Source organism: Buteo buteo, chromosome 10 (genome assembly GCF_964188355.1).
Source record: "Buteo buteo chromosome 10, bButBut1.hap1.1, whole genome shotgun sequence".
Taxonomy (NCBI): Eukaryota; Metazoa; Chordata; class Aves; order Accipitriformes; family Accipitridae; genus Buteo; species Buteo buteo.
The window spans coordinates 19,699,747-19,723,952 of NC_134180.1; the positions used below are offsets into that span (position 1 = coordinate 19,699,747).

General features: G+C 36.7%; 1 protein-coding gene across 4 annotated transcripts in view; it reads right to left on the minus strand.

Annotated features, from left to right (window-relative positions):
* NEK7 (NIMA related kinase 7) overlaps positions 1-24,206 on the minus strand; it is a 93,149-nt gene that overhangs the window by 1,068 nt on the left and 67,875 nt on the right. For 3 of the 4 annotated variants that reach the window (XM_075038875.1, XM_075038879.1, XM_075038877.1), the window contains 2 exons: positions 20,362-20,475; positions 7,233-14,030 (listed from right to left, as the gene is read on the minus strand). In XM_075038875.1, the coding sequence (XP_074894976.1) occupies positions 13,920-14,030; positions 20,362-20,475 (225 nt within the window). In that variant the 3' untranslated portion in view covers positions 7,233-13,919. Of the gene's footprint in view, positions 1-926; positions 983-7,232; positions 14,031-20,361; positions 20,476-24,206 lie in introns of those variants that run through there. The other variant, XM_075038878.1, reaches the window with a different exon arrangement.

The window sequence follows — 24,206 nt, forward strand, 5'->3', positions numbered from 1 at the left end:
CTTCATTTTTACACAGTCCTCTTCTATCAACAAAACAGTCTTTGAAAAAAAAAAAAAAAATCACTTTTTGCTTTGCTCTGCAGTGACTATTAATGGACAAAATATAGACAGAGAAAACAGCAAGTTTACCAGTACTAGCCAAATTACAGCATTCATTTCAAAAGGTGCTATCCTTTGGGTAATAGTTTTGTTACTTGTAATGCTGTACAGGTACTCTTCATAAGTGTTTGCTTAAGACCTAATCCCACACTATACTGAGCCCAACATGAGATCTCCACTCAGACAAATTTTTTTCCCCCTAAAATCCTGCATACTGCCACCTCCTCATTTTCTCGATAGGTGTCATGTGCAAATTATGTTTTGTAATGCATCCTTTGTGATCCACATAAGTAACAAAGCCTGCTCAGAGGCTCCTAGTCCAACTTCTGCATAACTGCATAACTGTGACTGTAGCAAAGTAGTTCACAATGTTACCAGATTCTCAGAATGGAAAGGGATTTTAATGTCCCACTAGGGAAATGGGGAAAAAAACCACAAAAGCAATCTCATCCTCAAATCACAGCAGAAGTACATGAGAAAGCAAGCACAAAATTACTATGGAAATAAGAGAAGTACAAGGTTACCAAGCCAGAAGCTGTGAAAAGGGCATAATGTTGAAAGGAATGATTCTCAAAGCACAGAAAATCACAGAATGGAGCAAAGCTAAGAGGTGAAAGGCAGAACTGTGAGCTAAGCATGGTGTGAAATGCAGGATCCCACAGAAATTGGGAATGCTAAGAAAAGGCCAGAAGCACTACAGGAACTGGCTACATACCAGAAAAAGAGCAGAAACCAGAGCTACGAATATACAAGAGGAAGGCAGAAGTTGTGAGCTTTGCATGCTGCTCCAAAGCTGCTGGACTCCTCTACGACTCCTGCTCACTTACACAGTTTGCTATGAAGTATTCCACCTGGGAGTATCTGTCTGGTACACCATGGAAACCTGTATTGTGCAAGTTGCATGGAAAAACAAAATGGAAACAGAGACATAATTAGGGCCAACCTGTACACTCAGAGTCATTAAAGTAGAAAGTGTGCCGTATTTTTTCATACTGAGCAGCAATCAGGCTTTTCAACAGCAGTCAAGTGATTTTTCAGATATCCAGTTTAAAAGCATCTACAGCACCCACATCCACACAATAAATGCTCAGTACATGTAAATAATCAAGTCCCTTTATGGTGTCCAAAGATGGGCATCCATAGAGTTCAACAGAATAGATATTCCTATGCCATACATCTTTAAGACTTTTAGCTAGTTTAGAAATATAAAGAGGCACTACCATGACAGAAAATTCTTCCTCCATTCTTCTTTCTTAACTAGTAGGAAAAATAATTTGATTAACATGATTAGGTATGGGCAGAGGTATACAGGAAGCATACAAGTCCAAAGTAATGACTTATTGTGGTTTTTAATAGAGTTCTGGATGCAGAAAGTTCTTACACAAGTGGGTACTACAGTCATTAACTAAATCCTATAAAGACAACTCTGTGCTAGATACACTCACTCATTTTGGCAAGACTGGCAATACCCAGCATACAAATGAGTTGAGCACAATGAAGTAGGCCACAGCATCAGTTATTCAGTAATAGATGCTAGCAGATATGCAAGTCAGCTGTAATTTACTATGCTGACACCACCTTGCTCGTAACACACCGTATTGCCAGGTAAGAGTGTGGTTAGAGGCTGCACAAGCAGTGTAGTTGCCACAGAGTGAGTTCATACCACAGCCTCCCCCAGAACAGCTCGCTCAAGGGTCACTGTCCTTGTAGGCAAATGGTAACACTGAGAGTACAGATGGATGAATCTACTGTACCTTAATATTTCCGGACAGAGTAAGCTCAGAAGTACCACTTTTATTCATTTACAAACTAAACAAAATACTACACAAATCAGAATAGCCAAAGATGCAATGTTAGAGTTTGATACTGTACTTATTTTTTTATAAATGTCAACAATAAATAGCCCCAATGACAATTATATAAACCAATTTCAAATGAGCCATGTATATGTTTCCTATTTATGTCCTGTAGCAGAGCAAAAATGATTCTGATATACCTCTAGCAGTGTGTGTTCCTTGTAGGTTACACATAAATTATTTTAAGGGAATAATACATCTCCAAGGACATTTTCATGGATTAAATGTCAGGCATGAAATACTGCATTTCAACTTAGTTAGGACCTCAAAGAATGAATATAAAGACAATTATTGAGTGGTCTGAATAACACAATTGATTTCTTTACAATTCCAACTCTGAGGCACTTTATGCAGTCGAACAAAAAGAATTTCGATTTCAGGTTTTCATTACATAAAATTATGAAGTTATGTAAAGATGTAACGCTGACCATATTTTAAGTTTATGAGAGAACTACAGAATGTTTGATTTAAAGGGAAGTTGTGTTTTAGGACCACATTTTAAGCACAGAATTTTATGCTCAATTACTGTGAAATAAATTACAATTATGGCCTACAGTTCTTTTTGCAGTAGCTTGATGGTCCTATACAAAGTCAGAAATTAAAAATCAGGAGGAAATAAAAAGGCCAAATTCCAACAAGAGCCCCATAAAGCAGGCAGAACGTATACGTCTGGAACGTACTTTGCTGCAGGCAAATGACTGCCAGCATTCCAAATCAATGTGTGAGGCAGCTTATTGCAAAAGTTTATTTAATTAGATGACAGACTGTACTCAACACAGAGAATAATCTCACATAGATGCACCACTTAGTTACAATGGGATTCTGATCATGATTATGGCTTTTGGGTACTACTCTAATAACAAAATCATACCATGTCTAATTTACATTTCTTACAGAAAAGAAACATAAATCATTAGTTGCAAAATACATGCAAAATTCTCACAGCACACCATATTAGGATACCTAAATTGTCTTTATAAAAGCTCATGGCAGTTTTTAGAGCTATCAGTGCTGTCTGAAGAAAACATTCAAGACTGAAAACAACAATAAATGGGAAGAATATGGTATCTATGAGAAGTAGCATCTTCCATTTCATGGGTATTACTTGAAGGTCACCTGTATCTATCCATTTGTGACCATTCCCATCAACTTGTGCACTCTCAGAAAATGAAAAATAAAGCAATTTTCAAATGAAATATAGTTTTATAAACAGATTGTTTAGCATCATAAACATTTCATTACTAAACAGGCAGAGCTTTTTTTTAAGAAGTATTACAGCTCAAAACAATCACCATCTTTTTGTATGGTAACAGCTTTAAATGACAGCTTTCCAAATACTGCACTGGTGGAGTTTTACAAGGTCTTCTTGGGATTTGTGACATTGTGAGGGATGGCCAAATGTTACAGCAACAAAATGCCAACAACAGATGAGGGTCAACTGCATGATCCTTTGCCCTTCTAGCTGGAGCTGACAATTCACATCGAACTGCCCACTGCTTCTAAAACTCCAGGCGAGTGGGTCATTTCTTCCAATTGGTTATCCCCAGAGAGAAGTAAGAGATGGGGGAGGAAATACTGTGGCCCAGAGGCCCTGTGCTGGCTGTTGGATCAATGGCCAGTGTCAGCAGGCTTCCATTTAATGATGCTCGAACCAGTGCCAGCCTTGCTAACGGCCATACTTACCACTGATATCCACACACAGGAAACAGGGTTCTGGAAAGACCAAATAATTGCCTCATTTTGCAGTATGTGGTGTTTTTTTTTTAAAGGTGTACGCCTTGCATTTTGTGTTCATAGGATCAGTTCTTAGATTTTAACAAAGAAAACGTTCACATTCACAACAGTGCAATGTGACAAGTCAAGGGCAGCTAGTAGCAAGTACATCTGGGTGACTACAGATCAACTTACAAACATCTGCTATAAAGAAGAATGTAGTGTTTTGTAAGCCTTGCTAATATGTATATAAACATATATAAAATTATTATTCCATATATATGGAACATTTTTTAATTATAAAGTGAGAAGTGTTTGGCAAACAAACCAAAAGCCATCAAAAAATAACAACCAACAACAAAAACACACCACAGGAAAATACAAAAACACACCACAGGAAAATACAAAAACACACCACAGGTAAATACAAAAACAAGACAGGGCAACCCTTGTCCCATTTCTGCTATTAGACAAGGACTGAGTCGTTGAAGTCATCTCCATATCCATGTAAGCCCTGGAGTGGAACAACTAAATTACAGAAACAAGATGACTGGACATGGTTCTTCGAACTACTGACTTACTATTATTATCAGATATTCCATGCAAACTACTTACAGAAGCTTTCCCACCCGAGGCAGGATTTTTCAGTCAGACTGTGTTTCAGCCCCCAAACACACAGTACAGATCTCAAAGCTAAAGGAGAAAGGACAAGCAGCCTTTCCTTCGAATTCAGTCTGGTGCTTACTGCAGCTGGAGACCCCCATATTTCCAAAGCCTATCACAGAGGCCACAGCATTAAAATCAGTCTCCACAACAGTATTTTAAGACCCCCTTCTTCCCTGCAAACTCATTAAAACTTTTTAAGGTGGTCCTCAGAAAGCTGTCTTACGTCTTTCTAGCGGAGCTTCTATCCTGGAGGGATTCCCTTCCAGCTACAGGTGGAAGCGTTACAACTGCTCAGACTGGACTCAAGCAAGAAGTCCTTCTTTGGGGGTTGAAATCAGTGCAACTGCCATTTGGCTCTTCCTACGCTTCTAAAAACAAACTTTCAATTCCTCCTATCCAGTGAGGAAAAGTATAGCAGGAAGAATTTCAGTCCTAACAGATCACAGTATGGAGAAATCATACTCCAAAATAATTAACTGTTTTAGAATAAGCAGCAAAAATCATTATTGCTAAGAATGCATATTGAATCCTGCAACAGTAAATTACCTTATAAGACATTCTTCCACAAGAGTAAAAGCTCTGAATTATTTGCAACTCCTTTTTTATTTTTTTAAACTTTTGAATTATATTATGTCATTACAAATGAATGATAATCAGAAGAAATTCTACCACAGTGAACTTGACATACATCAGAGATGTGTGTTTACGCAGTACCTCCAACTCTCCTGTTTCCTGGCGTCAGAGGGTGTGATCTACATGGCTGATGCTGGGAAGCAAGAGAACTGAGCAGCATGTGCAGCTCCACCCTGTGCCAGTACCTGCTTGGAAGCAAATACTACACGAGGCACACTCGGTCACCACATCCCCTCTGCCACCTGTGTTGCACTCACGTGGAATGAAGCAAAGGACCCCAGCTGCCAGACAGCGGCAATACCCCACGAGCAGGTCTAGGGAAACACATGCCTTATAAAAGCTCCAGGACAAAAATTATATACAACCACCACCACCCTGCCAGATCTATAACTGTTAAATGATATTTTTATAAGATCAAGAAATTATTCTTAATTTAAGGAAATCGCCTCATAAGACTGAATTTCTGTCGAATTTGGAACTGAATCTATTTGTCATATTCTTTATTTGCTTCCAAGAAGTTTGTGGCCAGAAGTTTCACATTTTGAGTTCTCATTTAACACACAGGAAATTTACTAAAACCAGCTACTACTCTGAAAACTGCCCCCCGCTCAGGTCATTTTCCTCCTCAAATCCCAGTTTTGATAAAACTCTCTAGGCAAGTTTCCACCAGCACAAGAGTTTAAAAGAAGAGTTCCCATAACCACCTATTATTCCAATGTATGTTAGCTTCCTTCCCATCCCATCCCATCCCCAGTGGTAAGCTACCTCCCTCAAGGCAGGCTCCAGAAGACAGAAACACAAAGTTCTATTTAGGATCCCAACTTCCCTGCTTCACCAAGGTGGACAGAACTGTGCTCTGCCAGAAAACATCTAGTAGATTTAAAAGGTAACAAATAAGAACATCCAGGCCATAAACATCACAGAACTTTTAAATCAAGTTTTACTGCCAAAAATTTTATTTTACACTCAAGTAGTAAATCAATATAGTGTACATGTCATACAGGACGCAGAAGTTGTAGATGAACATATTTATTTGTTTGCAACAACAGTTTCAGAAAATAAAATACCATGAGTTCTCTGTTTGTTTCAATATTTGACTTACCTTTTTTGCAATATAAAGAACATTTGAGGAGTGGCAGGAGAACAAACAATGGCCATAATTTGTAACTGAGGAGTTTCTGACTGAACATAAGGAAAACAAGGTTCACAGCGAAGCTAGCTAAACATTGGAGCAGGCTGCCCAGAGAAGCTGCACGATCTCTAACCCTAGAGGTTTTCAAGATTCAGCTGGCTGAAGCCCTGAGCCCTGGTCTGAATTCAGCATTGCCTCTGCTCTCAGCAAGAGGTTGGACTAGAGACCTCTCTCAAGGTCCTTTCCAACCTGAATGATTCTACAATTTGATTCAAGCACAGTCAGCAGCCAAATTCAAACAAATCAATGAATGCTTCCCTTCTTTCCCTCTCCCAACAAAATCTTACCAGAAAATGCAATAGTCATCTTTAAGGATCATCTTTGCAACAGTCCAGCATGACCGAAATCAAAGAAACAACCAGCAAATGAAGTGTACAGAAGAGTATCAACACCACATTAAAAGGCAAACTAAGAGCCTTTGCATTATTTAAAATTCTCTTTGCAACAGCAAACACACATTTTTAATGACAAATATGTAAAGAGCAATAAATGACTGTCTAACAGTACCAAACATCTTCCCAGTCATTTTTAAAAGTCATTTTCTTATTCACACTAAGAAAGGACACCACAGGAAGAGAAGCAAAATAACATCAACATTTTTGTTTCCAAGTTCCTATTAGCCCTCAATGCACTGGCATTGCCATGCCCCCAGCAGGTGCCCCAGGGAAGCCAAAGAATGAGGACCTAGGAGGTAGAAAGGAAGCAAGGAGCCCCAAAAGATCTCTACTCTATCTTGGGGACCATTTCTGTCCAGTTTGAGACCTCTTTCTATTGCTAGGATTTAAATGCAAAGCAAGCGGAACTATCAGGAAAGACTCAATGCACCTAATTTCTTAATTTCTTTTTATTTCCATATGAACAGATTTCAATTAGACAAAAGGTGTAAGGCCTCCACCCTTCATTAAGGCAGTTGTAGAAGAACAAATTAACTAATGGTATGACATGATACAAACTGGCAACAAAGAATAAACATAAAACCTGAAAAATACTAAAAAAGTCTTTTTTTTGTGCCAACAAGCAACTGAGCCTCTAAAAGAAAATAACTATTCTGGTGCAAATAAACAGTGATTAAATGTGTATATACCCACACACACACCAAACAATCTGACATCCAGCTCTACATCCTACAGTCCCAAAACCCCACACTACTTAGTTTTATGGAGAAATTTGCTTCTCAATCTCAACATATATATATGAGACTAATTCTGAGCAAAGGTCAGACAATTTGATCAACAGCGAATCTCTGCAAATATACAGTCTTCCAAATCTGAAAGCCTGCTAAAACTGTGAAGTCAGATAGCACACCTACACAGAACACCATGCAGTCAGATCTGATTTGGCTTGAAATTAGGGTAGTGTGGATAGAGTAGTGGTACAGCACAGAGCTCAGTTCTAGACCTACAGGACAAATAAACATTTCGCTGTTGATAAGAACTTGCAGTATTGACGCAAGTATACGACCTACCTTGTTTGCAGCTGGCTCAGCTGCACCTATGCTACCCTGCAGCGTACTATAGCGTATCTTCAGTTAGGCAAGATACAGAGGGCAGCAAAGAAGAGAAGCCAGTGTAAGGGTGGGACAGTAACAAAGAGGAGCATTGTGCCTAGCACTCTGGATCCAGCCAGTGAAGCTCTTAAGCACATTCTTATTTCAAGCAATGGTAAAAGCACTGAAGTCAAGTTGCTATAACAAGAAAACTACTGTTAGCTGTATGTGCAGAAACAAGACAAGACACAGTTAAATACATCAAACATGAAGAAATGAAGGGCAAAAATTTTGTATCTGAAGTGGTGGAAAACTAAATCAACACCCAAATTCAAGGACTTTCGAAGTACTTGGAGGAGCAGAATCTATTCCAGCTCTCCAGTCTTGAAATAAGACCAAATTTGTGGGACTTGAGTCTCTAAAAAACACAAAACAAGTAGTAATTTGCTGGAGTTCCTCCTTCAGCACATGAAAAGGTTAAAGCCCAACAACAGGAGTTTAGTCCTGTCAATTTTGATACTTTGAAGGGAGGAAAGAAGTCAAAATCACACAGAGGTTAAAACAGTGAAGATAAAAGATAAGAACACAGATAGTGTAGAGTGCTGGAATCTGATACTACTAACTTTGAGACATTTGATACACAGGCATGGGAGCAGGGTCAGAGATAGAAAGGTTGTGGCCCTGGAAAATTCACAGATAAAATTGTCAGGGATGTTAGAAAATAGTCTAGGGGGTGCTAGGAATAAAAATTAGATCTTTGAATCTGAACAGGTCTGAGACTGTGGCTTGGATACTCAAGAAATCACCTGGAGGTAGAACTATGGAAGAAACAAACTGGGAAAGGAAGCACTGGATTTTGGGGGCATTCAAATTTAAGTGTAAAGCCAAAAACTTGAAAACAAACTGGAGTGAGTATGTTCAGGTACATGAAATTAGGGGATGACAAATGGAGAATAAAGGGCAAAGTATTAAAAAAAGAGAACGAGTTAGGATGTTGGGTGCAATCCCCTTCAAGACAGAGGAAAGAGAAACTTGGTTGCTAGTGAAGGAAATGAGAGCAGGATTTAAAGAGGAAAAAGTCATTCAATTAAAGGAATGAGAGAGGTATAAAAGATACAGAAATAAGAGGGGCAAACTTGTATAGTTAAGAGGCAGAGATGCCCAGTTCCAAAACAGATTCTGAAAAAGAACAATTTTTGAAAAGGATCTTGTCATGCAAAAATCCAGATTGGTTTTGAACATACATTTTGTATCAAGAATGAATGGAGAATTAAATGAACAGCAAATCTGCAAGCAAGCTCAACAAGCAAAAAGATGTGGGATAAAAGTGGTTAAAAAGTCCATTTGGAAAGAGAATTACAACAGGCAAGGCAAAGCTGAGTCCAAAGCTGTGTTGTGCTGACATACTCTTCGGAGATATTCGGAAAGGCGGGAATGGAGATTAAGAAATTACAAGAAAAAATGTCTGGGGAGAGGAATGGAGACAGGGCAATGTGAGAAGCAACCAAAGAAACCATGTATATAGAAGCAGATAGAGATGAAAATAAAGACCAGTGAGTCAAAGGAAGTGAGGCCAATGAAGGAAGGAGGCAGCTGAGAAGAGTAAAGGAGTCAGAAAGGTTAATAGACTGGAGATCCCAAAAGGAGTGAATGACAGGGTAGAGGAGAGGGAAAGACAGATAAGCTGAAAGAGAGCAGGTAGTGATCAGAGAAAGGGAATTTAGAAATGAGAGATAATAAAGTGAACAGTATTTAGTAAAGACAAGGTCATGGGAATGATTGAGGCAGTGAGAAAAATCTGTCTAAAACTAGAAATGAAAGGCATCAGGCTGGAAAAACAGAATGAAGAACAATGGAGCTAAGTAGTTACCAGGGGAAAAGAAAAAAAATAGGGCTTGCCCATGGTGAGGGATAAAATTTGAGAAGACAGAAATGGGTTGAGTTTAGCAAAGTCACAAAGAAGCAAACTAATGGCCACTAGGAAAACTAGACACAAAGGATTTCAAATCAGGAAGAGGGCAGAGCAGACAACAGTACAGATGAAGCAGAAACAGTGGAAGACAGGAATCATAGGATTTCAGAAGTGAGTATGAAAGTGCAACAATTTTTAAAAAGCATCAACTGAAGAACAAGGTTCAGGGAAGGGAGTAAAGTTTGAAAAAGAACCTTAAAAATCTATATTTGAGTCATGTTCAGACACATTAGTAACACCCCACTGGGCATGCCCAGTACCTGTATTTCCCTCCTTGGGTGATCTTGGCAGAAAGGTTAGTCATTCACCCAGACCAAAACAGAGATCAGAAATTCAGAAGACCAGCACTGCCACTGCCTAGATGATGTGGGGATGTGGCAGGGTTGGAAAAACTTTTGACTGTTAAGGAAATCTAAAAATGATGGAAGAGCAGTGATTTGAACTCTGCTATCCAGCACCTTTACTTCCAGATTAAATTAGCTCTCCACAAAGCAAGACCTGAAGGCCTTCGTTGACTCTCCCTCACATCAACCTCCTGTTCCTTAGAAGCTCAAATACCTGATGCAGCATTCGCCACCAGCATTCAAATTCAGCCATTAAGATTCACATCTCGTTGTATAACAGAGAAGACAGAGATTAAGTGGACAGATTGCTGAAAACAAACATCACTGCAACTTTGGGTCCCATTCAGAGATATCTGAGAACCACTGGCGTATGAAGTTCTTCTCCATTTCCAAGCCTCTGTCAAGAATTTCACTCTATGGCTTTCTTAATCATGAGCATGAATAAAACACCAGCCTTCTCAGACACTTCTAATACTGTATTTCATCTTCTGGTATATTGGCATGTTTTTAAAGTTTCTGCTCATTACAAAAAGATGACATACTTCTATTGCCTGCTCATACATTTGGTAGCTGGATCATTAGAGCGCAACAGAAGAGGGGGAAGAAACACAATATTCCCTGCTACCAAACCAGTGACATACAGAAAGTGTAAAAAGTGAGCTGAGCATGTCATTTCTATATACCCTACTGATTACTATTTATTCATGTGTGTATACGAGGTTCACTCAAAATTACTGAAATTACATAAAAAACAGCCTACCTATACACAAGAGCTCACAGGACTGGGACCATAATGGGAGCTCTTCGTTATTTTTAAGCTTTTCAAGTATTTTCGTATAGTTTGAAAATAATTTTAATTTGTTCTTAAATTTTAGATAAAAACAGTCTTTTGAGTTAATTGTGAATATATCTGATGTAGTGTTTTTAGAAAAAATTTTTGACAAATAATTATCACCAAAAGATTACAAAAAAGATTTTTTGAATGTACTGTCTTTTGTTACAGTCAAGAAAATTCACCCATAATCAGCTACTGGAAGCAGTAAAATGTCCACAAACTAGGTAGCATCTACTGTAACATATATATATATATATATATATCTCTATCTATATCTGTAACAAGAAAAGTTTGAAAAAATATCATAGGAACACTATCATTTTTACATTATATTTAGTATCTGTATGTTTTATTTCTATTAGACTACTGCACAGCAGGGGAGCTTTCAAGACAAGATAAAGATTTTATGCAATGTCATTCAAAGCACAAAGTTCACTCATGAAGCAAGTTAATACTGTAGCATTACTGAAATAAAAGGAGGAGCTAGTCAGACATTTTGGTTAGAAATGTAATATGTTCTCTTTAAAGAAAATAAACACATAATGCCATAGCTTAAAATAAATAGTGCCAAATGTCAGCATCAACAACATATGAAAAATAGAATGGTGTTTTATAAAAGAAAGTATTTTATCAGTGTATAGCACACATGGGAGTGTTATAACAGACTTATCATTTTCATATGTTACTAGCTGCTTTACTTAGGTAATAGATTCTACAATCTTACATAAGCAGTTCTATTAACCCGTATAGGCTTCTTAATTATAGAGTTTGGTACCAGAGTCAGCTGTACCATACATTTTACAGATTTTAAAATAGGAACAACTATTTCTTTTCCTTAGCACAAGATTTAGTCATAAATATTAAAAAAAAACCCAATAAAAAAATTTAAATGCTTAAGTATGCACATTTGCTAACTCTTAACTCATGATTTCTTTACTCAATGTATCCTTCCAGACGGGGGCGGGGGGAATGTTACTAGTTTCTTTCAGGAAAAGTTCAATACTTGATGCATAGTATCAGATGCAAATAAGCCTGACTGTGCTGGGGTTTTTTTCAGTGTTTTTTAAATGTTCTAGTATATTTCAGAAAAAAAAATGGTTTAAGTACTTGTGCCTATTAAGAGCTAATCCTGGCAGTCAAGCAAGTATTGTGCTGCCTTTTCCAATACAAACCATTTCATTCTATGACATATGAACATATTGTTATAGAACATAACCATCATTTTTAAAATTCAGTAATCAAATAAATGAAAACAAATCTAGAGGTTGCTAGACACAAACCAAGGTTTCACAAATACTTCCTCCCTACATATTGTTCCACCAAAGTCCTACAAGATTAAGTATACACAGAAGCTAGAAGGAAAACTAAGGATTCATCCTACAAAATTTGGAAACAAAAATAAAACAAAAATGTATTAAGCTGATGATCTGGCACATACTATTTAAAAAGTCCTGTATTTTGCCAAACCGATTTCCATAGTATTTGTCATTTTAAAAAATACAAAGTAAGAAAAAAACGTGACCTAGCTTGAACATTTCGTCCACAAACCCCACAGCTGAATTTTTATTCGTTGAGCATTATATCAAATCAAAAATTAAAGCTGCACAGAGAAACAAACAAAAAAAATTGGAGCGTGCAGGGAACTGACTGCATCTAGAACTTCTATGTGTATGTACATACCACTGCTTTTATTTGAACTAACTTCTTTTTACCCACGTAAGGAAAAAGATTTAACTGACTCTAACAGCTTCTTCGCAATATCACTGGTAATAATTGTTTTGACAGTTCTCTACAAAAAGTTCAGTCTTGAAACTCAAGAATTTCAGTCAATTCTCCATTTTTACCACATTTAAAACCAAGTCGCGTTCCTTCCTTAACAATAAAAATATGATCTAAGCATACCCAAAAAGGTACTATGTTCTAACAAAAATATTCTGAATTTCCTTTTCAACTAATAAAGTATTTGTAAGACATTTTGCATATATATTTATTTCCCAAATGAAGGAGTGGCAAGTTTCGTAAACATAAAAGCTAATATTTACTTTTGCTAAATATAAAACTAATTCTCAGGACACAGTATACAAATCCAGATATTCACGAAGAACACATTTTGTGTTATACTATACTACTATATCTTTTCCAAACGGTTTCTGTATTAAAAAAAAAAAAAGATTAAAATATACTGTAAGTCATTAAAATTATTTTAAACACAAAAATCTACAAATGGTGACATATACATAAACAGTTGGGAAGTCGTAACTTAAATACTGCATCTTTTAATCTGACCTTCTCACAAACGCTAGCCTCAAAAGAACCCTATTTGCTACAAGAAGCTTCTGCATGGTTTTAAGACTTAACTATGCAGACTCTACTGCCCCAGGGCAGTGCTGCACAACGCTGTTGAAAACGATCAGATTGCAGAACCAACACCTTAGATTTTCCCAGAAAACCTCCAACAAATGTTTTATGTGCATTATGACAGAATAGCAAAAGAGAAAGGGATGTTACAAAAATTTCAGCATGACAATTTTTCCTGAAACTATTTTCCCATCACATTTGGCAAGCAGAGAACTAATCTTATCGCCTGTCTACTCTTACACTGAGAACTGCAAACTACAATTCAATATAAAATACAATAACCTTCTATAGTAATTATGTTCCTCTTAGAACAAAGATTAAAATAAAGTTAACTGTGCTGATTCATACTTTCCATAAATTACTAAAAAGGTGAGAGATTCAGACATTTTGCTTCTGGATAATAAGCCTAATATCTGTATCATGTGCAAAAGTGCAACTGTGTTTTAGAATTGAGGCCCAACTGAATACAATTTTGTTATTAAAGTAAATATACTTGAACCCACTTAACATGGAAAACAGTGGTTCTCAGTATCTTTTAAAGTTACGCTTTACATATTTAAACCTATTGTACAACTGCAAATTAGTAAAAAATACAAAAAATAGAAATAAACAGAAAACAACAAAGCTTGTATATAAATTGGTTTACAATTCAAAGCACAACAGCAGGCTTCAAATAATTACATTTCTGTAACACACAAAGAGGTGGGATGATTTATTTAAAATACTTGGTTATTTTTGCTCTTTTCTTCACGATCTGATGTCTATTTAGCTGCTCGCAGTGTGTGCATGCATACGTTTTGCTACATCATAGACATAGGTTATGTCTGGTCGCTTCTCTGGATCCGGGTTGATGCACATATTAACTAATTGTCGCAGCTAGGAAAGGAACATAACATGACAGGATCATTGGCCTTCTTGCAAGTAGTATTTGTGCATTAACAAATTCAATTAATAGGACTGGCAAAAATTAGCCAAACAGCAATTCTGCTTAAACACACTCAACCCTCCCTCCCTCTCAACACACACTGCACACAGTTTTATACAAGCAAGTATGCAAAATACTCCCGTGATTTTTACATTTTGTACTGTTGTCCAGAAAAACTGATGAGCAGATTTAAGTTCTAATGCTTTTAACATACAACTTTAGACATGCATTCAGTCCCATTACACATTATTTAAATTAAAATTCCTGTGCTTTTGGAGGGCTATGCCTGCAAACCCCAGAAGGCTGAAACTAGCATGGAAAGAAGGTAAATTGGGACTTCTTGCTCATTCACTTCTGATACAAGAGTTAGCCAGCAATAAAGGGCATTGCTGCGTGACAGGTTCCAATGAGCAAAAGGCAGCAATTCTCCTTATAACACACAGTTAACCTACAGAACTTCCTGCTGCTAGAAGCTACCAATATACATGCCTTCAGAAAGCAATTGAACAAATTAAACCCACTGAGGGCTATTTAATATAAAGACTCCACCTTTGACTGGGAAAGTATTTCAGGGAAGTATCACATTATGTTGGCCGTGTTACTCCACTTGCCCGCTGTTAGAGAGATGATACTGGAATAAATAACCTTTGGTCTATGTCCCAGTATCTATTCTTAGGATTAGAACATTGATTTTTTTCTTTATGGAAAGAAGCACATAATTAACAAATATGTTCACAGAAGCCTCCACCTGGGAATAAACAAATCACTATGACTAGAAAAACTCATGTTTCCACCAACACCATAATTTATTATATTTATTCAGCAGAAGTAACCCCAAAGAGCTTCCACACCACTTGGATACTCCTCTTTGCCTTCACAAACTGGCAGAACAGTTGCAGGTTTTTCTTCCTCCCTTGATATGCCTATGAACTTATGACAATAGAAATTAATATATTGTCTGGATAACATTTCAATGGGGCATCTGTTTTAAATTGTTTGCATCTCCTAAGCATTTTTCAACATGGAATACAACTGCTTCATGATGACTTATTAAAATGTTTACCATCCTTTGCAAAAGCAACTTAACCAACTCTGAAGCTCTTCCTTTATGCTTTTTAGTAGCTTTGTCAAATCCTTCTGGATCTCCCTATAGCATTGGGCAGGGGGTGGGACACCAAAACAACAAACAAAAAAAACCTTGCGAACCACCCTTCTATGGCAATATGTCAAATTTGGTTCAGTCTCCCTCCCAGTACTATTAGCTATGATTATTGAAAAAAATCTGTAATTATTACAACTAACACAGAGTGACCTCATCACCATGATTATTCAAAAGTAACATAGATTGCATATTCAAATCTGTCTTCAGAGAGTTTTTATAAAAAGACCAAGAAGGATTTTAAATTATAATTATACTCCTTTCACTTTTCAGAAGATTAATTTAAATGCACAGGAATAGGAAGTCCAGAAGTAAGAAACATTGCGTACCACTATTTAAAACTTTGTCCATTAGCCCTTGCAGAAACATTTTGAACTGTATACAATGTACAGGTTTTTCATATTTAACAACAGACATCCCCCCACTAGACATCCCCTTTCTTTAGCAAGAAGAGCTTAATATTTAAAAATGAGATCATTAATTCTGAAGATAGTGGTCAGATTGCTAGATTGAAAAGAAACATATTAAAAAAATCTCTAACAGACTTGCTGTTTTAATCTTAAATATGCTATTTTGACTAATGCAGTTATAAAAGCCATCATATTGCTTCCAGCAGCCAATAAATAAAATACCACTGACAGGAAAAATTATTAGCCTGTAGTAACTTCCAAACATTTGGAGAATAGAATGCTGGAAATCATGAACTACCGTAAGAAATAATAATTGCCAACATGTAACACAAATATGCAAAGCAAAACAATCTCCTGTAGAAGAAGCAGGTGGGACACAGTGTAAGCAATAGGCATAACATATTAGCAGAGATGAGCAGCTTGCTATGCAACACCTCAGACAGCCTGCATGGAAAACAGGAAAGACTGAGGAATATCCAAAAGCCTCAAGCCTGAAATTAGGCTCAAATAAGTAAACATTTTGTAAAGAGAATACAAGTGTAATTTATCTGCAGAATACGACATCAACTCTTGTACGTACATGTAAAAGTACATGTAAGGCTTTAGGTCCTATTAATCCCTGTAAGTACACTTGCAAAAACCATTCATCCACATGGTGTCTTGACTGGTGGCTTTTAGCAGCTTCTTATTTTTTACTCTAACCAAAATGCCTATGTAGCTACTATTGTTAGCATGTAAGAAAGCATCTACAAGAATACGTTCATGCTAAGGAACAGTCACTGAATCAGTTTACTCAGAAATTCTCTTCCCAACGTACTGCAAGTGGTGAGCTCAACTAGTGACATACCTTCACTACTACTGTAATAAAATAAACCACAGAGTCATAGACCTCTTTTGGATATGACTCTTAACATTTAAATGTTGGTCACTGCTATTACTGCAAAATCTCCTTCCCCCTCCCCAGTCCAGAATCTCAGTTGTAAGGCAGGAACGCTGAGCTGACTATGCTTGGGACACTGCACAATGATAGTGCAGATTCCTGAGTAATTTCAAAATCCTTGAGCTCTTTTTAGCTTTGTTATTGAACAGCAAACCTTTGGGAGAAGGTGAATGAATTTTGCTATACAGGATGAAGACAGTTACCCAGGAAGGCAGTCTTTCAGGACTGAAACTAGGACCATGCTGGATGCTAATACCTGGTTAGAGCACTATTCCTTTAACTCCTACAGAAATATCCATTACAATAAACCTGAAATCCATTTGTCAACCCCTCTAGTATTAATAAAATTTCCAGTGTAGCAGAAGAGCCCAACAGTACCATGGGAAGAGGCACTGAGATTCTAAAGTCAGACTATTGTTAGAGATAGAGTAATTTTTTATTATCTGGCACAGACTGGTCAACAGGCAGAGTAGACTTATGACTGAGCTGGAGGGACCTTCTGTTGCATCCCCAAACTGCAAACTTCTTTGGCTGCTTATTGTTCTTAACGTCCTCTGTGCACTTAGCACAATGACTGTCTTTAGCCTGGAGCTTAGCCTGACATCGGAGCAGTGGGACACACTTTCTTTAACTTTAGCAGGTTTTTCAGCTATGAAATAAATAATTATCACTCAAGTCAGGAGGGGGGGGAAAGACAGACATATGACAGGCAAGTACGTTGCATTGCTAGCCAGCTGAAAAAGAGAAATTTTCATATAGGAAATTTTGGATGAGAAAAAAACCTACAAACCCATTCCTAGTCTGAATAGGAGACCTTCTTGAAGCCCTTTCTCAGTGTTACTCTCAAGACCTTCTGCTGGCAACTAACACCGCCATTGTGGACCTGCTGGCTCATTCAGCCTTCACATCTGGGTAGGACGCTGGCTATGGACTCCAGAATTGCACCTCAATTGAAGGGAAGATTTAAAAACTTCATCTATCATGAAAGCAACATGATACTAATATTGGCTGACAAGATTTTAAGAGTATTGATTGAGGGTGGCAAGGGAGTCCCAGCTTTGAATTCCCTGAAGCAGAACAGCTTTCAGTAAATGCTGAGTACTCACCCTGAATACCAGATATTCTTGAGGAATATTCAAAAAATTGAGATATCCAAAGTTGTTAAACATTTGAAAATCTTGGCTTGTGACTCTACTGCTGAAGCAACAGTTTGTGAAAATGCATCTTAGACTACCACTATTTCTAATCAAAGGGTTTTAAAAAAAGTTACCCATCTGTCCATCTATCTTAGGTAGATCTTTCTATTCTCCGATGACACAGGTGTGATATATTGCTAAGAGGTTGGTCTTATAAAGAGTTCAAAATTTAGAAGAAGAGTCACATCTTAAAACTCATTAAAATTTACTATAAAGAGCTTCTCTAAAAAGCACTTGTATTTTGTAATGAAGGTATTTACAATCCTATATTGGAGGATGAAGAGATAACACAGTGAAATTTTTCTTTCAGAAAGTTCTTTGTTATAAAATATGAAGTGGGTTTTATTGTTCAGTGATCCCTGATCTTTATTGCTCACTGAGAGTGCTTCCAACCTGGTTAAAAGTTTGATACCTAAATTTCCAGTACAGGTGCAACATTTAGGACAGTATCCCAATATGACAGATAACACTTGTTTGTTTCTGGTTTTTATAGTTCATGCCACCACAGTATTTTTTCATACAAGTAAAAAAAGGTCTATTTTGCTGCAATAACTGATTAACATATCTATTTTTCCATGTACCTTAGTGAAGACACAAGTCTTCATATCAGAACATAAAAAATGTTCCCATTACAGTCTCCATAGTTGATTACTTCTAAGTAACTGTTTTCATGCCTATCTTGATACCTATCATAGCTCTGATTCTCTCATGTTTTAAAATAACTTATGTGTATTTTGCAAATAACTGGTTCATCCAAGGTGCAGAAGTACGCATCTGCTTTGAAATAAAGAAAGCCTAACATGTTGTGCTTTGCATGTTTTCAACGCTAGAAACTATACAGATGTAAGTAAAAGGTGGAATCTCTTTCCCCATCCAAACTCTTAGACCTTCTATCTGGGCCAGACTTTGATATTTGCCCCTTGGCTGGGAATCCGCTTATCCAACTTCACTCTTAGCTGCAGTGAAGTAGCCCTGCAGGCAGGCCAACTTCAACGAACCACTAGTGGTATCATCATTAAAATCCTGCTGAAGGTCACCATGGAAACCGCCTGCTGAGGCTTCGCTGCTGCACTCGGCATCTCCTAATCAGCTACCATGTGAAATGCAAATTCAGACAGTCTGAAAATTAGTCAAGAAGAATAGAGGATGAGGATGCAGATATGTGAAATATTCATGTGCTTCATGGAAAAAGGAAGACAGCATGAATGACACAACAAAGAACGGCCCCTGACATTCTTGCTATCATTTTGCATTATTGTTCACACCCTACTGTATTTCTAGGCCTCCAGTTCTGAAGTTGGTTATATGAACTGCCATATAGGCTACAATAAATAATAATTAAAAATGGCCACAGTAAAATGACTAATTGCAAACCCCACAAAAAGGTGTAGTGTATAAATTACACAATAGATCATTATTTCATCCTTTGTAATGTCACTGATTATCCTTTTAAGTCCAGCTTGTTTTATAAGAGGGGAAAAATTGTCACTATAAATACAAAACAAAACAAAATAGTGGGCAGTAATCTTTTATTAATAGTCCAGTAACTGTCTTTGAATGTAAAAAAATTTAAGGTTCAGAATTACAACCCCTATGCTATAAATAAAATTGCGCAATGCTTTATGTTTATTAAAATTATTTCAGTGCTCATGTTTATTTGTGTTTTCAAAGTATCTTTAATTCATGGAGGCTGAATTCAATTAGAATTGGTTACTAATACGTGTTCTTTGGTTTACAGCTTCGATCAGTTTGTCCTGTTCTTTTCAAAGTGGGAAAGTATTGCAAAACTGGCATCTCAGAACATTAACAAGCAATCATTTATATTTTTTCATTCTGTTACTCACACTAAGAAAAATATTTATTTTAGTTAGTTTCTTCTCATTTTAGAGCTTAAAAAAGCAAGTACTCCCCCTTAAATGCATTAATGACAGTACTGTTACCTATCAGCTTAAAACAAATACTGCTGCGATATGCATGAGTATATTGTTCAAATTCAATTATATTATGTCTGCCTATATTTCTCTGAAATTTACTATTAGTGTTGTCAAGAACCACCCTTTCTTGCAAAGAACTGCCACTCAATTGTATCAAACAGCACATTGCAGTTTTATAATGCAGACAAATGGGAACTAAACAATTCATTTTTACTAGAGAGTTACATTGTATCTATTTTAATGCAAGCCCCTAGAGAAACAAGCCTAGTGCACTAATTTACTGTGCAACATAAACTTGTATAGTTGTGCTTTTAGAAAAGCATACTATAGATGTAAGGCTCAATCCCATTCTGGCATGTGGAACATATCATTGTGCATTCTGGGAAAGCATTTTGTCATACTTGCAAGGAAGCTCAATGAAATTAAGAAGCTAACAGTATGAGGTTTCCATCATTAATCCCCCCAAACTTAAAATCGTATCAGAGACTTGTTTTGACAAGAACACTTGAGCAAGTTCAACAAGCAAACACTTACGGGCATAATCTGCAAATAACATGAAATCGCACAAGTTCATTTACTTCCCTGGAAGTGTGCCAGCTTACATAAACTGAGGATCTAGCCCATAAAAAGGAAAATTACTTACTTCCTCTGAATAGTGATCTGAAGGGAGAGGTGGGTAGTCACACTGTTCTATCTTCTTGCACAGGGAGTACAAATTCATTTTATCACCGTAAAAGGGACTCTGCAGTGCAGCCATCTGTTTAAAGAGAATGTACAGTTTTCTTTTGTGTTTTTAAGTAAACCTGTTTTGTCATAAAACCTGTAATACTAACATATCAAGTGATTTTTAACGACTTTTGATTCCCTGCTTACAAGTGCGACAGTGCTAAAAACAGAAGTTCCAAAACTATTACTGTAATCAGTGTGTGTACTTATTCTATGTCGTACAGTCATACCTGTCACAATCCTTATATTGCGATATTTGAATTGTATACCATTAAAGTTTTATTAATAGAGTATGAGGAGAAACTGAGTAGTTTCCGATACTGCTGTGAGTGTGGAGAGTCCTTGCACCACAAGGGAGACACCCCCCCCCCAACCCACAATGTAGTAAGAAAATATATAATTTATTTGAAAACATTACCTGATCTAAAGCAATACCATATGTTGAAAATGCTGGATAACAGTAGTAGATTTTGTAACCTTCCATAGCTATTACACTAGACTTTGATACAGTTGGGTGTTTTTTTTAAGGCAAGAAAACTAGAGGTAACGTCTATACTTCCAAAAAAACCCAACAAACACAACCCCAAAAACTTCATAATTCAGCACGTTATTAAAAATGCTTTAAAAAAAATATCCCAAAATGTCATCAGAAGTGGCACCCACAACTATATAAGATTATCTGTTGGAGAGCACTTATATAAATCACCAGCTTAAAACCAGCATTAGTAAACCTAGGCTTTATTTCCAGACAGTGTTACAACTTGACATTTAAGGTGGAGACAAATGCTATGGTTAGCAGGATTACAAATTTAAAAATTCATTTAAAATCTCTCCATTCTGTTCAAAGCCTTCTAAGTCTTTGAACCGCAGCAGCACGAATGCTGCTTTGTGTGCAGTGGTGCCCCAAAGTCAGTCACCCTTTTCTACATGTGCTAATAAGTTTGATTTTGGAAGGACAATGTGTACATTCCCCAGACAGGCAGAGTGTGTGTGAAACACGCTAGTCCATGCTGTGCTACTCAGTGAGTTTCAGCAGGGACAGGACAAGCTGAAAATGGCTCTCATCTGTCTTGTGGTCTTCCAGATAGCTCTTTAACTCTTTCATGTCTAAGCACCAATATCATTGGGGGAAAATGAATGAAGAAAATTACCAAAATTCTCTTACATTTACTTTATATCTGATTAAAATGCTCTCAAGTGGTTCAGTACTTTTCCATATTACTGTCAAGTAAGAAAAAATACTCTTAAAGCTCCCAAAACAAATACTATACTACAGTTCCATCCTATACTCCTCCCAAATATTCTGTATTACCAAAACGTTAATTTTTGGATTTACATGACATTGTCTCTTACCTTAAAAAGAATGTTAAAAATGCAAGCTAAAGACCAAAAAAGAAAAGAAAAAAAAAAAGAGAGAGAGAATAATCAACTGCAGGGTTTGTATGCATGCAGAAATTCTAAATAAATGCAAAGATACTAATTTTCGTACTCCAGGTGTTCATTAAAAAGTACTTTTGTTTGAAGACTGCGGAGTGTTAAAAAAATTCTGAATGTCCCCTAAGGAGTTAAAACAGGAATACTATATTTTCATGCATCTCCTGCTTTGACAGATGAAAAATGTCAACTGTCCTGTTTTTATTTTCAAGCTTTTGCACTATTCATCTGGTTCATTAGTGCATCTCGCTGCTGCCCCTGACAGCTGCTCGCCCTCTCCTCCCAGCAGCTGAATTTTTCAGGCTAATTTGATCCTCCACACTGAGACGATCGCTAGAATGATTGACTTGCTCCCTGACCTCCAGGGTCTGACTTTCCTGATTAGTATTCTGGGGGTGTCTGAGGGACGAAAGCCCACTGTCTGTCTTCGGGGCTGGTGGCAGCTCTCTCTCTCTTTTTTTTTCCTTCTTTTTTTTTTTTTTTTTTTTTTTTGAACTGTAAGCCACCAACCTACAACCCTGTAAGGATGCAATTGCTACGCTGAACAATAAAAGGAAATGTGTAAGACCTACTTTTCCATGTAAAGGTCCATGTAGCAAAAGCACAGCATCTTGATTTTAATTAGTAAAGTCTACTTTGTTGCATATCAATTAAAACTCCAGTGGTAGTGTTTTTGAGGTTTCAGAAATACCTGGGGCTCTAAAAAAATCAGACTTTAAAATAGACTTTTAAAAATCTTACTGGCCACATAGTTAGCATTGAATAATAAACTGTAATATAGGTTAGAAATAATAATTTTTAAAAACAACATACATTAGAGCAAATTAGTCTAAACTTAAATTAAAACATAACTGAAAAGAGTTTAGCAGCAATTAAGCATTTACTGAGAAGTGATAAACATGCCACGGCTTTTCTCCAATTAAGCTGGAGAGAATCCAGAGCACATACGAACACATACCAACATGAAGTCAATATAATAAAACATGCTAAACTGCAAGCAATAGACATATCACAAAAAGACACCCAGCAGAAAACTGCACGGATAATAAAAATATCATGCATTAGTATACACATGTCTTAAAGAACCTTAAATAACCACTTTCAAATAATTAAAAAAAAAAAAAAGAGAAAAATGCTAAGCATGTATTTTGAGTTTACTATATCTAAAATTTCAAAATTACATCTCGATGATCAACAACAACAAAAAAACCCCACCCACCACAAACATCTGGTATGCTGCAGAATTAACTAAATGGGATAAATGTACCTCTAAGAAAAATTTAAAAGCTATAGTTGAAGACACTGCCATATACTATAGCTATATAACATATATCAACAGTAAGTATCCTAATAATTACTTTATTCTTCCAATAAGGAAAAAAAACCCAAACACAACACCATATCAACTTAATACTATCCTGGTAAAACTTCTAAAATAAATAAAAGGAGAATGGTATTTAAAGATGCTGAGTTAATCAACGGAATTAAGATATTTAGCTATTCTGAAATTACTTATCAGATCAAAGAAAAGTTTAATATTCCCATAGATGTTTAACATACTATACCAGCATCAAACCAGCAAGCTCAAAAAAACCCCCAAGCCTTCTTTAGAAAAGTCCTATTGATTTCTATCCAGTAATTTTATTCATGTAACACAGAAGAAAAATTAACCTTAAAATATGTTTATTTTATATAATAATAAGTTATTCAAGGGTTTTACTTGTTTGTTTCCAGATCTAAAAAATTCCCAAGAAAACCAATGAGGGGTAGTAATACTAAAAAATCCTTATCTACCTTTATGCTATCTTCAGGCTCCTGCTTGTGCAAGTGTGTAAAGTAAAGCACTGAAATTAATGGCACTTGCCATGGTCAGTACTAAGGAATCCCAATATGGGATTAGGTTTCAGTTCAGGATTTAAACTTCCAAATACTTGATATCAAGTATCAGACTTCATTCCTGTGAATTGTCCCCAAGATTTAGAAGCAACAGCTATACATAGATCTGTAAGCTCTGCAGAATTGCAATGTACCTATTTGCCCTTTTAATATTTAAAGCAACATGTTAGTGATAGAATGTGAACTACCATTACTGGAGACAATTCACCTAGTAGTAACACACAACTTTAACAGGCAGACAATGTTTTCTACAAAATCCTAAAATAACAGGAGGTGCCGATCCTACTGAGTATGTGTTAAATTAGTTCTGCTGACTCACTGAGGCAGGTGGCTTGTAGATAAATGAAGAGTGAGTTGGGTATATTTTTATCTGGAACATGACTAGAAAGACTTCACTGCCACTGCTGATGGAATGAATTTTTTTTTCCAGCA